Source organism: Asterias amurensis, chromosome 17 (assembly GCF_032118995.1).
Source record: "Asterias amurensis chromosome 17, ASM3211899v1".
Lineage (NCBI taxonomy): Eukaryota > Metazoa > Echinodermata > Asteroidea > Forcipulatida > Asteriidae > Asterias > Asterias amurensis.
Window position 1 is genome coordinate 17,331,945 of NC_092664.1, and position 15,009 is coordinate 17,346,953.

General features: G+C 40.1%; 4 protein-coding genes across 6 annotated transcripts in view; 1 reads left to right on the forward strand and 3 right to left on the reverse strand.

Annotated features, from left to right (window-relative positions):
- The window catches only part of LOC139949933 (epoxide hydrolase 1-like), a 97,415-nt gene that overhangs the window by 56,842 nt on the left and 25,564 nt on the right, over positions 1-15,009 (forward strand). The gene's annotated exons all lie outside the window — the stretch shown is intronic.
- On the reverse strand, positions 946-1,929 carry LOC139949536 (neuromedin-U receptor 2-like). Its single transcript, XM_071947912.1, has one exon. It carries the CDS (start codon positions 1,927-1,929, stop codon positions 946-948), a length of 984 nt encoding a protein of 327 aa, XP_071804013.1.
- LOC139949537 (neuromedin-U receptor 2-like) lies at positions 7,565-8,263 on the reverse strand. Its single transcript, XM_071947913.1, has one exon. The coding sequence runs from the start codon at positions 8,261-8,263 to the stop codon at positions 7,565-7,567; it is 699 nt and encodes a 232-aa protein (XP_071804014.1).
- Positions 11,796-12,773, reverse strand: LOC139949538 (neuromedin-U receptor 2-like). The gene has a single exon (XM_071947914.1). The coding sequence runs from the start codon at positions 12,771-12,773 to the stop codon at positions 11,796-11,798; it is 978 nt and encodes a 325-aa protein (XP_071804015.1).

Consider the following 15,009-nt stretch of genomic DNA (forward strand, 5'->3'; position numbering starts at 1 on the left):
TACAGATTAAATATATAGACGACTGACGTTAAAATCATTTTAATATTGTTATTGGCTTTATTCTGCTAAACAGCTTCATCATTTTGATTTCTGTGAGAAATGTAATGTTACTTTTGGGGCAATTTTTCAACAGGGCAGTGTCGTGGCCGAGCCGTTAAGAGCAACGATTTCAAACTCTGGTGTTTCTGATCAGCAGAGTGTGGGTACGAATCCCCAGCCGTGACACTTGTGTCCTTAAGCAATACACTTAAGCATTGCTTCGTCTTTCGGATGGGACGTCAAGCCAATGGTCCAATGTGATGTGTAAAGCATACAAAAGAACCCAGTGCACTTATCGAAAAGAGAAGGGGTTCACCCCGGTGTTCCTGGCTGTGGCTGCTGTATGCGCTGTAGCACCTTGTAAACCCTTATAAGGTGCTAACTAATTGGGTTTGAGAATCCATCACTGCAATAACTTATCTGTATGAAAGTTTGTATTAATATACTTAGAGCCTTGAGTACCTTGTTTGGTAGAAACGTTCGCTATAAGACTTCGATATTATTTATATTACCATGACTTCGAATCCCTTTAGGGAAGAAAGACGTTTCATTGGAAATAACTCTAAAAGTAAATGCCAATACAATTTTTGGGTATCAAGCATACGGCAGTTTTCGATAGTACAGGGCATTTTGAGAAACATCTCACTGCGAAGTATTTTGGTTTACGTAGGAAGATATCAGTCTGTATGATCCAAAATCTGAATCGAGGATGCGTACCGCTGGAACGTTTCTCAAACTATAACATAATAGCATTTTATTTTTTATTCATGATTAAAACAATTAGTCGCTTCTAAAAACAAAAGGTATACCTTGTCTTTAACCATACGATGTCAACAATATTTATGAGACCATTTCAGAATTTTCGGACAGGAACATTCCGTGTACAGTTCATTGAATCGACTTATTTTAAGTTGTGACTTGAACGTCTTGTTGAACTTGGTTGGACCTGTTACAGCGTGTACTACAAGGGCATATGATGGCAATACAGGCTCTTCGTAGCTGCGTGTATTTGAATCCATACACAATTGGATTTATGGCAGAGTTCGTCATTATCACTGTGGATGAGACTCTAGCGACAAAAGCTGATAATGCTAGATCACCACCAAACTGTCCAGTGTAAACTACAACGAGCTTCAAGATTTGACCTGGCAAAATGAGAATGAAGAAGGCTCCTATCACGAAGCTAAGAGCTTGGGTGACTTTCTTGTGAGCTCGATACAGCTCTTGCGGTGGCCCGTGGACTCCTTGCTCTTCAAGATGTTGAGCTCCTGACTTCAAATTGATCATGATCTTGATGTACATGAAAGCCAGTACAATGCAAGGCAATACAAACGTCGCGAATGATTTCACTACTTCTTGTACAAGCAAACCAGGGTACTTGTCGTTTGTTGGTAATGTGCAGTTATCGGATGCGTACAGGATGATAAAGGCTACTGTAAACGGTATCTCAGTGAGAAAAGAAACCACCCAGACGGAACACAGCAAAATAATGATCTTTCTTCTTGTAAAGAAACTTGAATGCTGGAATGGGTGAATGATCCCAATGTAGCGTTCGAATGTTGCTAAAGTCAGACTCAGTATTGAGCAAGTAAAAAAACTTCTCACGAACCATGCCATGATGAAATGGCAGACGAAGTTGTAGACGAATGATGGAGTGCAGTATCCATATGCAGTGATTTTGGAACCAAAATGATGTCCTAGGTATGGCTGTAAGAAAGCCATGAGTGAAACGAAAGCGTCTACCGAAGCCAGGTTGAAGAGAAGGCCGTTCGTTACATTATGCATTGATTTAGTTTTTGCAATTGTCAAACACACAAGAAGATTTCCAACTATACCAACGGAACCCTGTGCCATCATTACATACGGTTGCACGACGATAGCTTGTTCCATAGTGAACCCAAAATGTTGTACTTCAGAAAAAGGCCAAGTGCAGGAAACTTACTACTTGTAGATTGTGTGGAGTAATACAAAGTCACAAGTTGAGATTTAGTAGTGATAAAGATTTTGAACAAGACGAATCATCTGCTTTCTTCAAACTCGGAAGAGATTAAGAGTCAAGCAGAGAGCCTGGTCAGGCCTTTATACGGATTCCTCCCCTAGATTTGGTATGTACAAGCAACCTTACCACGCGTTGCATCGTTGGCTGACGTAATGCCAAATTAATTCAAAAGGTATGATAAGATATGATATTGATGTTCATGATATTCATTAAAAGGGTATATTGAAACGTGTGAAGCAAAAGTAGATGTCAAGGGAGTTTCAGAATCTGAGCAACAACTAATTTGCGATGTTGAGTACATTAATGGCATTGATGTATCGTAGTTATGTTTAATTGGAAAGTCAAGTTGAATGAACAATTTAAATCGTAGGCATACATATTCGGCTCGAATAATCGGCATGAATGTTCGGCATGAATACTCGGCTTGAATATTCTGCATGATCATTCAGTACGAGTGATCGGCTTGAATATTCGGTTTTGTTTAGTCATAACGATAGAGGAAGGAAGAGAATGAGCTCGAACGAAGGGACTTCGAAAGCCGAACCCGTGGTACCGCGGTCGTTTAACGACACCTCACATTCACACGTACCTTACACAAACAATAGGCGACCTGGCGTCGTTGAGTTGGCGCGTGCGCACTTGGTTCTTCACGCAACTATGGTATCGTAAGTCGTATGGATATAATAAAGAAGAAAAAAACTGTTTTGAGATCTGATTAGAAATGTGTACGCTGTCGCCCACCAAAACGAAAAACAAAATTGAACCCCAACCACTCTTGTGTGCTAATACCTAAATTTTGAACCACCGCTAGTGACAGGAAAGTCGCTAAAAATGAAAAAATATGCTATGATATTTCCATGAAAACACCACAAGCAGTAAATGAAGAAGTCAATCACAACTCACCTTTTACACTTCCGATTTTCATGTGGAAAAACCCCTACAGAACCGGCAAAAAATAACGCCATCAATCCTCGCAAGTCACTCCCTTCAGGTACGGATCATCGTCGGATAACATGGCTCGTTATAACAGACTGCACTCAGGCCAGGGAAATCCAAAGGGACCAACAAGAAATGGGTTCTCCAAGTGTGGACTAGGACCCCAGACTATGTACCACCTATTGAACGGTGGCTTGCTGCATATAACCCATATAGGGTGTACTTGCAGAGACCAATGACAATGTACTCCAAGTTGCCCAACATTGGCAAGAAGTTGTGTGATGACACGGAATGTTGATCCATCACTCGCAGGAACTTACGAAACGCAATGTTCCATCGGTGTCGTAGCTTCCTAGTGGTCCATCTAGCGATCCAGAAAGTAAAAGCTTGCTTTGGGGAGTGTATACTTTCTTGAAGACTAACGCAACGACAGAGTTCCAAGACGAACATTCCTTTTGTTGTTACTTTCCACCTCTTACTCCCCCCCCCCCCCCGTCGTAAATTGACCAGTTCTAACCATCATATTCTTCAATTTTCAGATCAACGTCCTGGACAAGAATTGTGTTTGTGATTTTTAGGTTATCCTTGGATAATTGTTTGTAGAACTATTTTCTTTCTTGTGATCTATTTTGGTCAGTCATATTGTATTGTCATTTCTAAATGTGTTTGTATTTTGATTTTTTTTTTATACGAATAAACTCAATCAATCAATCAAACAACCGATAATAGATGCCTACAAATGCCCCCCCCCTAATCCCCCAGTCTCAGGGATCTCATTATCTGATAGTGATGGATTAACAGATGATGATGACCATGAAAATGAAGGAGGGGAGGAGGAGGAGGAGGAGGAGGAGTTTCTTGAAGACGATAGTGATGAATCAACAGATGATAAGATTTATGAAAGCGAAGAAGTTGAGGAGGAGGAGGAGGAGGGATTCTGTGAAGACGATAGTGACGAATCAACTGATGATGACGATTTGAGGATGAAGAGAAGTCGGAGAAGGAAGATGACGATAGTAATTTATCAACAGACGATAGTGCTTATGAAAATGAAGAGGAGGACAGCGGGAGACGTCCAACGAAAACACTTAACTTTCGATAAAGAATGCTAAACTTATTATGTTTAAATGATGAAAGGTTTTTTCAATCCTACACGCCCAAGATTGTATTGTTTGAATAATAATACAGAACAGTATTATCAACGGAAATTTGTTAAAGCATAATATTATATCAACTGTAAACACTATGAGGGCTTTAATAAGTGAACTCGTCACACATAAAAAAATAAAAATTAAATAAATTAATAAACAAAATTTAAAACAAATAACAAAACAAATATGCTGTTAATGTCCTTCCTTAAGTTTTCAAAATAGGCAGGCGCGGGTCGCTGGGGTCCAACCAATCACCTCCATGCGAACGCAGTTCAGTCGACAGATTTCAAAGTTCTTGTCGTAAATGGGGGGGGGGTTATCATGTACAATTAATTTATGTATTGTGACGGTTATAAGCAGATGTTAATGGAGTGTTCTATACCGAATAAATGTATTGTTGTTTTTGGGTCCAAAAAGTGATAACCTTTGTGTTTGTTTTTGTGTATAATTGTTTTCTCTGCAGTCCCTCTTGGCAAAGGTAAACAGACCCTGTCCGAGCGATCGTGGTACATGATGTGGGCCTGGAGTTATATAAAACAAAGATAGCTCTACGGTATGGGGAACAAGAACTGACACGTTTGGCTGGTAGACCAATCAGTTGTGACGTCATATATTGACTACCAGATGGGTTGGTGATCAAGGGTCATCGCGTGTTGTGTTCACGAAGTGAAGGCCACGGGCAATAATGGTTACAGATTAGGATAATATTAGATTCTATTGTCACACTTTACTCAATTACTATTAATTTAACGTTTAATCTTCACATAAAACGGGGGGGAGGGGGGGTATGACCATTTTCAGAAACCTAGGATATACGCGGCAATTTAATAAGTCCGTACAGAGCATAGTATGGTACGTACACATAATTGGGTTTTCCGCTCGGGTCTTTGTTTGCCGGTCCGACAACTGAGGGCAAGTTCGAACACGATGAAAACGTAGCAGACGACAACAGAACTACTGGACTCGTACACTCTTGGTCGAGAGGTGTTATTTACGCTAGTTCTTTGGGTCGAAAAATGTGAAATTCATACTTGATTGAATTATTTAAAATTAAAAATATAATAATAATATATCCAAGTTCATCAATGTGTCGTCTTACTGTGATGTCTTACACTTTGACCTCCCCGCTTGCTGTCTGTGCTTGTAAAAGAAGGGTATAAAAGGGGGGGGGGGTCTTCGTCACACCCCCATCAAGCATTCTACATACAACGACCCAAACGAGCCATGATCCACAAGACCTGTGGATCATGATCCACCTTAAAAAACAGGAGGTCAAATATGCCTTACATACTACATATCTCATATCTTGTAAATTAATCTAAGGTTGCAACAAGAACTACACCAAAGAGGCGTTTCTACGGCCATAGATCAACATTGAACACTTTAAAGCTGAATACAGCTGTAAGACATCAATTCAATCTTCACAATCACTCTACTTCTGACATGATGGTACAGGGCAAATAAGGCACTAGGTAAACACACAGAGACTTTTCGTCTGTAGAGAGAACCAGTGGATAATAGGCGCCTTCAGACCGTTCAACCCCATGGTCTGAACATCCAGAAAAGGAACGGCTAAAAACCTTTTATGTTTGCCCAATTTTTTTACACACAGATGTCCCAATGTTTACCCTGCCGCATTTACTAGTAATAACTTTTTCCCCCTCTTTCCACATTATTTTGATATTGTCTTTCGTGTTTCCATCTTCTTGTGGTCAAACTAGTCCCCTTTTCCTCCCCCGTCTTTGTCTCTCTATGCATTGTTAACCCCCCTTTGCTTATTGCTGCTTTCCTTTGGACTCTCTCTTCCTCTTTCTAGTCATGTATTCTCACTTGATTGCTTGTTACTCTTCTGTTTATGTTTGTTGTGTTGTCATGTAGCCTTTGGGGAAGACTTTGCGAGGGTCGAAACGTCAAGTCATTAAACCCTTTTGGTTTCTACCTCTCTTTTTTTCATTTATACCCTGAAGCCCTTTTGGTTGATAAGCAGTTTGCAACAGCTTATTTTATGTTCTAGCTTTTACTGAGTACAGATAATCTTGTATCAGTGGTGGTAGTTAGTTTTTACCGAAATTAAAGTAGCTGGTTTTGACGATGTGTAAACTGTGTGCTTAGCAAATGCAGATAAAAAGAATTGTATCGTAGTAATATTCAATTGAGTTTCAACAAAGTGAACAAATAATAGGTCGTTTTGCTGTCAAATGGTTGACATAACGGTGTACCTTAATGGTACCTAGTGCAGATTAACTATGTCAATGAATAGCGTTACAAAAACATATCCATAATGATGTAATGGCTGACCAATAAGTCTGTATTTCTTTTGATAAACAGGTTCATCAATTTGATTTATGTGAGAAAAATTAATGCTACTTCGGGGGCAACGTTTCAACAGGGCAGTCTATCTTGCCAGAATTCGAACCCTTATAAGTAAGGTATACGTTTGGTAATAACTCTGAAAATTAAATAAAATAAAGTAAATAGTTCAACTTGAAAATTATTGTCTTTCCAAACTGAAAGATAGCATGAACAGCTGAAAATACGTTATCTTTCAATTTACAATAACATTTTCCAGCTATGAAAAATCACTTTAGTAGCACAATTTATTGTTAGCTGAGCAAACTGACGTTATACTCGATAATATTGCAAGCACTAAAAGATGCCTATATATTTTGTAAAACAATCATGAAATGTGACCAACCGTCTATTACGGAATAAGATAGATTAACTAGGGTTGTTACTAGTGAGAAATCCAGTTCATTGAAACTGTGTTACATAACCAATTGGGGAAGAAGTTTAAGTCAAGGAATAGACTCTTTAAGTGTAGATTCGTGAATACAATGTACTCGCCTTCGGCTCGTACATTCTATTCACGAATCTACACTTTCTCGTCCATTCTCCTTAACATAACATAAGGAACAATTTACCTACCTGGAAATATTCACTCCGGACTTTCGGCGATATCTCCAAATGATGAACAAACACATAATGAAATAAATGTTGAAAGTTAAACGGTTACTGTTTACAACATTTATACATGATTTAACCGATCAGTCGTTTGTAAAATCCAAATGCATACCTTGATTTAAAATTACTATGAGAGCATTTCAGAATTAACTTTGTGGCAGAAACATTCAGTGTACAGCTCTTTGAATCGACTATTTTTAAATTGTGCCTTGGACGTCTTGTTGAACTTGGTTGGACCTGTTACAGCGTGTACTACAAGGGCATATGATGGCAATACAGGCTCTACGTAGCTGCGTGTATTTGAATCCATATACAAATGGATTTATAGCAGAGTCCGTCGTTATCACCGTGGCAGAGATTCGAGCAGAGATGCTAAACGGTAGTTTCCACCAAATGTGTTGGTGTAAGTTATAGTGAGTTTCAAGATTTGACCTGGCAGAACGAGAATGAAGAAGGCTGCTACGACAAAGCCGAGAGCTTAGGTGACTTTCTTATGAGCTCGATACAGCTCTTGAGGTGGCCCCTGGACTCCTTGCTCTTCAAGATGTCGAGCTCCTGACTTCAAATTGATCATGATCTTGATGTACATGAAAGCCAGTACAATACAAGGCAATACAAACGTCGCGAATGACTTCACTACTTCTTGTACAAGCAAACCAGGGTACTTGTCGTTTGTTGGTATTGTGCAGTTACCGGATACGTACAGGATGGTAAAAGCTACTGTCAACGGTATCTCAGTAAGAAAAGAAACCACCCAGACGGAACACAGCAAAATAATGATCTTTCTTCTTGTAAAGAAACTCGAATGCTGGAATGGGTGAATGATCCCAATGTAGCGTTCGAATGTTGCTAAAGTCAGACTCAATATTGAGCAAGTAAAAAAACTTCTCTCAAAGCATTTGATGATGAAATGGCAGACGAAGTTGTAAATGAATGATGGAGCGCAGTATCCGACTATCCTAAATTTGGAGAGGAAATGTTCTCCAACAATTTTTTCCAAGAAGGCCATTAATGAAACACAGGCGTCCACCGAAGCCAGGTTAAAGAGCAGGCAGTTGGTTACATTATGCATTGATTTAGTTTTTGCAATTGTCAAACACACTAGAAGATTCCCGATTACACCAACGGAACCCTGCGCCGTCATAAGAGATGATAGCTTGGCATGCAATTCTTCCATAGTGACAAGTAACAATCAACTCTGTTGTGATATTTAAACTTCAGACAAAGGCCCAAATGAAGGAAACTAACTGCTTGTAGATTATGTAGAGTAACACGAAGTCCCTGGTTGAGATTTGGTATTAACAAAGATTGGAACAAGAAGAAACATCTACTTTCTTCAAACTCTGTTGAGATTGAGACTCAACCAGAGCGCCTGGCAGGCCTTATACAGATTCCTCCCATCGAAATGGTATGTACTGGTAACATAACCACGCGTTGCATCGTTTATTGACGACCAAACTAATAATATCAAACTCATTAAAAAGGCATATTGAATCATGTGAAACAAAAGTAGGTGTCAAGGGAGTTTCAGGATCCGAGCAACAAATAATTTGCCATTAGGGAGTACATAAGTGCCATTGATCTACATTAACTGTTTTGTCAAGTTGATTAAACAATTAAAATGATGGAATTGAATATTTGGCAGGAATGGTCTGCTTAAATATTAGGAAGATTATACTGCACGAATGATCGGCGTGAATACTCGGCTGAAGTATCCTGGCCGGGATGTCGACGGGCCTCGCAAAGTCTTCCGGAAAGTCAACGTGACAACACAACACACGTAAACAGGTATAAGTGTAACAAGCAATGAAGTGAGAATACATTAATAGAAAGAGGAAGAGGAAGAGAGAGTCAAAAGGAAAGCAACATAGTGTGTCAAACATGCTGAATCAACTAAACTGGGAGGAACTGTTCGCAGAAACAAATCACGTGTAATATCTACAAAGAAGTTCTTGGTCTAACTCCAATCAATATCAGTCACCTGTAAGTTAAACAACATCCACACATACTCTTCAAATCCAGATCATGTCTGTCCTGAGGACAGAGCGTTTCTCTTTCTTCAGTGATTAAAAATTCAGTCTATCAGAGGCTCTTCCTTGGATTCCTTCACCACAACTTGCCACAAAGAAGCGGGTGGGATTATTTCAAAGTCTACCTTGCCCATCTATCTGGACACTCTTCTACCTATCAGTAGTTTGGTTAACTCATCTCTCAAATCAGGTGTGAGTTCTATCTTGTCATAAATTTGAAGAAACCAGCTTTAGATCACAACAATCTTAAGAACTACTGCCTTGTCACGTCAGCAACCTGACCTTTGTATTCAAAGTTCTTGAACGAGTTGTCGCCAGGCAGCTGACCAACTACATGAGTGATCACCATCTTCATGAGCCTATGCAGTCTGCCTATAAGCGATTTCACAGCATCGAAACAGCACTCCTTCGGGTTCATAAACGACATCATGTGGACCATGGAAAAGCAAAGTATCACCATTTTAGTTCTGCTTGACCTCAGTACCGCTTTTGACACGATCGACCACAATGTGTTACCAGCTCGAGTGGAAGAACTGCTGGGAGTGTAGGATGTTCCATTGAAGTGTTTCACATCATACCTGTCTGGAAGAACCCAACGTTTTCATATCAACAATCAGTTCTCGCAACCTCATGAGCTGATGTCTGGTGTTCCACAAGGGTCAGTCCTTAATTGATCCCTGCTGTTTTTGATCCTGGAGTCATGTTTGGCCATATGATGACCATGTCCACACAAGTTTCAAGCATCATCAGGGCTGCCAACTTCTACCTCACTGACATCGGCTGGGCCCGCAGACTACTGACTGTCGACGCAACCAAGCTTGCAGTGCACACTTTGGTCACTTCAAGACTCGACTGATTGGAGTAAGCCAAAATCTCAAAAGGAGGCTAAATATAGATTAACGAACTGCAGCTAGACTCATCACAAAGAAACGCAAGTTCGACTCTATCACCCCGGAACTCATCAAACTACACTGGCTCCCACTCCAACAAAGGATCGACTTCAAGGTCATCGTTCTCATGTTCAAGGCCTTACATCCACAAGCCCCTCATTACATCATGAACATTCTGGAAGTTGGTGCTAAACGGAGACTTCTTTTGTCATCAAATAGCTCATGTTCACCATACTTTGTAGTGCCAAGCACAAGTCACATCACTTTTCCTGATAGAGCCTTCTCGGTTAATGGACCCAACCTCTGAAATCAACTTCCAAATCACACCAAGGACGGTTACAACAAGGACGGCTACAAACAATCTTTCTACCCACGCACTTTCCCCAAATGGAACAAGTAACCACCAGGAGCAAAACTGGCCCAAGATTTCCCAGAAACTAAGATCATGCTAGAAAAGTGCAAAATTTAGAGGGTCAAACGTCAAGTAATTAAACTATTTAGGTTTTTACTGGTTCGTGAGCAGTTTGCAACAGCTTATTCTATGTTCAATCTTTCATTTAGTACAGATAATTATGTATCAGTGGTGATAAGTAGTTTTTACCTAGTTTAAAGCAGCTGGTATTGACGATGTGTAAACTATTTACTGAGTAATTCAGATAAATAAATTTGCATCACAGTAGTATTCAAATAAGTTTTACAAAGTGCACATAATAGATCGTATTGCTGCTAAACGGTGACATTAACGATGTACCTAGTTGGTACCTAGTGCAGATTAATTATTTCAACAAATGACGTTAAAATAATTTTAATGTTGACATTGGCTGACTGGTGAGTCTGTATGTTTTTTTCTGCTAAACAGCTTCATCAATTTGATTTCTGTGAGAAAATTAATGCTACTGCGGGGGCAATGTTTCAACATGGCAGTTTCTTGGAAGTGTCGTGGCCGAGCCGTTAAGAGCAACGAGTTCTAACTCTGGTGTTTCTGATCAGCAGAGTGTGGGTACGAATCCCCAGCCGTGACACTTGTGTCCTTAAGCAATACACTTAACCATTGCTTCGTCCTTCGGATGGGACATAAAGCCATTGGTTCCATATGTTGTGTAACACTTGTCAAAGAACCCAGTGCACTTATCGACAAGAAAAGGGGTTCGCCCCGGTGTTCTTGGCTGTGGCTGCTGAATGCGCAATAGCACCTTGTAAACCCTTATCAGATGCTCAACAATTGGGTCTGAGAATCCATCACTGCGATAACCTATCTTTCTACCTTGAGTACCTTGTTTGGTAGACACGTGCGCTATAAGACTTACTTAGGGACGAAATACATTTGGAAATAACTCTAAAAGTTAATGCCAATACAAACTTTTGGTATCAAGCATACGTCAGCTTTCGATAGTACAGGGCATTTTGAGAAACATCTCACTGCGAAGTCTTTTGGTTTACGTAGGAAGATATCAGTCTGTATGATCCAAAATCTGAATCGGGGATGCGTACCGCTGAAACGTTTCTCAAACTATAACATAACCAATATTCTACCTGCCTGCAAATATTCTTTCCGGATTTTCAGCGATATCTAAACAATTTAAACACCTTTTGAGATGAAAAGTTGACAGTTAAAAGTTTTGTAAACAACTACATGTTTTATACATGATTAAAACAGTTAGTCGCTTCTAAAAACAAAAGGTATACCTTGTCTTTAACCATAAGATGTCAACACTATTTATGAGACCATTTCAGAAGTTTCGGACAGGAACATTCCGTGTACAGTTCATTGAATCGACTTATTTTAAGTTCAGACTTGAACGTCTTGTTGAACTTGGTTGGACCTGTTGCAGCGTGTACTACAAGGGCATATGAGGGCAATACAGGCTCTACGTAGCTGCGTGTATTTGAATCCATACACAATTGGATTTATGGCAGAGTTCGTCATTATTACTGTGGATGAGAATTCAGAGACAAAAACTGCTAATTTTAGATAACCACCAAACTGTCCAGTGTAAACTATAACGAGCTTCAAGATTTGACCTGGCAGAATGAGAATGAAGAAGGCTGCTACGACGAAGCCGAGAGCTTGGGTGACTTTCTTGTGAGCTCGATAAAGCTCTTGAGGTGGCCCCTGGACTCCTTGCTCTTCAAGATGTCGAGCTCCTGACTTCAAATTGATCATGATCTTGATGTACATGAAAGCCAGTACAATGCAAGGCAATACAAACGTCGCGAATGATTTCACTACTTCTTGTACAAGCAAACCTGGGTACTTGTCGTTTGTTGGTATTGTGCAGTTATCGGAAACGTACAGGATGATAAAGGCTACTGTAAACGGTGTCTCAGTAAGAAAAGAAATCACCCAGACGGAACACAGCAAAATTATGATCTTTCTTCTTGTAAAGAAACTTGAATGCTGGAATGGGTGAATGATCCCAATGTAGCGTTCCAATGTTGCTAAAGTCAGACTCAGTATTGAGCATGTAAAAAAACTTCTCACGAACCATGTCATGATGAAATTGCAGGCAAAGTTGTAGACGACTGATGGAGTGCAGTATCCATGTGCAGTGATTTTGGAACCAAAATGACGTCCTAGGTATGGCTGTAAGAAACCCATGAGTGAAACGAAAGCGTCTACCGAAGCCAGGTTGAAGAGAAGGCCGTTCGTTACATTGTGCATTGATTTAGTTTTTGCAATTGTCAAACACACTAGAAGATTTCCAACTATACCAACGGAACCCGGTGCCATCATTACATACTGTTGCACGACGATAGCTTGTTCCATGGTGAACCCAGAATGTTTACTTCAGAAAAAGGCCAAGTGCAGGAAACTTACTACTTGTAGATTGTGTGGAGTAATACAAAGTCACAAGTTGAGATTTAGTAGTGATAAAGATTTTGAACAAGACGAATCATCTGCTTTCTTCAAACTCGGAAGAGATTAAGAGTCAAGCAGAGAGCCTGGTCAGGCCTTTATACGGATTCCTCCCAAGATTCAGTATGTACAAGCAACCTTACCACGCGTTGCATCGTTGGCTGACGTAATGCCAAATTAATTCAAAAGGTATGATAAGATATGATATTGATGTTCATGATATTCATTAAAAGGGTATATTGAAAATTGTGAAGCAAAAGTAGATGTCAAGGGAGTTTCAGAATCTGAGCAACAACTAATTTGCGATGTTGAGTACATTAATGACATTAATGTATCGTAGTTATGTTTAATTGGAAAGTTAAGTTAAATAAACAATTTCAATCGTAGGCGTAATTATTCGGCTCGAATAATCGGCATGAATGTTTGGCATGGATACTCGGCTTGAATAATCTGCAGAGGAAGGAGCTCGAACGAAGGGACTTCAAAAGCCGAACCCATAGTAACGCGGTCGTTTAAAGGGACACACCGGCCGAATTTGGCTTCTTGGGCTACAAAATAGACTAAGATATGACTTCAACGGTCTTCCAGGAATGAAGAAGAACAGTCCTTAAAAAATCATCAAATTTAGCCGTTTTTGAGCATTTTATAGACAAAAACGCAGGTCGCGTGATTGCTCTAACCAAAAAGTGGTAAAAACAATCACGTGACCTTCCGGGCTAGTTTTACTTTCAGCCGTCTAAAAGTAACTTACTTAACCAAATTGAAATAGTTTTTTTACAACATTATTAACGAATAATTGACGAAAAAGATCATGTATTCAAATTATCGCTACAACATGTAAATAATGGTGAAAAATCCAACGTAAGATTCACATTCAAAGAGTCCGTGTAACGGAAGCTTGTTATATGGCCGTCCCCCCCCCCCCCCCCATTTTTCGCTAAATTCGTGACATTTTGATGATTCTTTTTTACAGCAACCATCTATAAAAACATTATTTATGATTCTACCCCTAAATTGCGTAAATGGTGAGCCGGTGTGTCCCTTTAACGACACCTCGCATTCACACATACCTTACACAAACAATATGCGACCTGGCGTCGTTGAGTTTGCGCGTGCGCACTTGGATCTTCACGCAACTATGGTATCGTATGTCGTATGGATAAAATAAAGAAGAAAAATCTGTTTTGAGATCTAATAAAAAATGTGTACGCTGTCGCCCACCAAAACGAAAAACACAATTGAATCCCCTTCACTCTTGTGTGCTAATACCCACATTTTGAACCACCGCTAGTGACAGGAAAGTCGCTAAAAATGTAAAAATATGCTATGATATTTACATGAAAACACCACAAGCAGTAAATGAAGAAGTCCATCACAACTCACCTTTTACACTTCCGATTTTCATGTGGAAAAACCCCTACAGAACCGGCAAAAAATAACGCCATCAATCCTCGCGAGTCACTCCCTTCAGGTACGGATCATCGTCAGATAACATGGCTCGTTATAACAGACTGAACTCAGGCCAGGGAAATGCAAAGGGAACAACAAGAAATGGGTTCTCCAAGTGTGGACTAGGACCCCAGACTATGTACCACCTTTTGAACTGTGGCTTGCTGCATATAACACATATAGGGTGTAGGAACTTGCAGAGACCAATGACAATGTACTCCAAGTTGCCCAACATTGGCAAGAAGTTGTGTGATGACACGGAATGTTGATCCATCACTCACACAAGCTGATCAACTACATGAGTTATCACCATCTTCATGAGCCTATGCAGTCTGCATGTAAGCGCTTTCACAGCATCGAAACAGCACTCACTCTGGTTCATAAACGACATCATGTAGACCATGGAAATGCCAAAGTATCACCATTTTAGTTCTGCTTGACCTCAGTACCGCTTTTGACACGATCGACCACAATGTGTTACCAGCTCGAGTGGAGAAAAAATGCTGGGAGTGTAGGATGTTCCACTGAAGTGGTTCATATCATACCTGTCTTGAAGAACCCAACGTTTTCATATCAACAATCAGTTCTCGCAATATCATGAGCTGATGTCTGGTGTTCCACAAGGGTCAGTCCTTGATTGATCCCTGCTGTTTTTGATCCTGGAGTCATGTTTGGCCATATGGTGACCATGTCCGCA

Bases quoted from the DNA above. Each gene is read 5' to 3' on its own strand.
- LOC139949538 (XM_071947914.1), bottom strand. From the start codon at position 12,773: ATGGAACAAGCTATCGTCGTGCAACAGTATGTAATGATGGCACCGGGT.
- LOC139949536 (XM_071947912.1), bottom strand. From the start codon at position 1,929: ATGGAACAAGCTATCGTCGTGCAACCGTATGTAATGATGGCACAGGGT.
- LOC139949537 (XM_071947913.1), bottom strand. From the start codon at position 8,263: ATGGAAGAATTGCATGCCAAGCTATCATCTCTTATGACGGCGCAGGGT.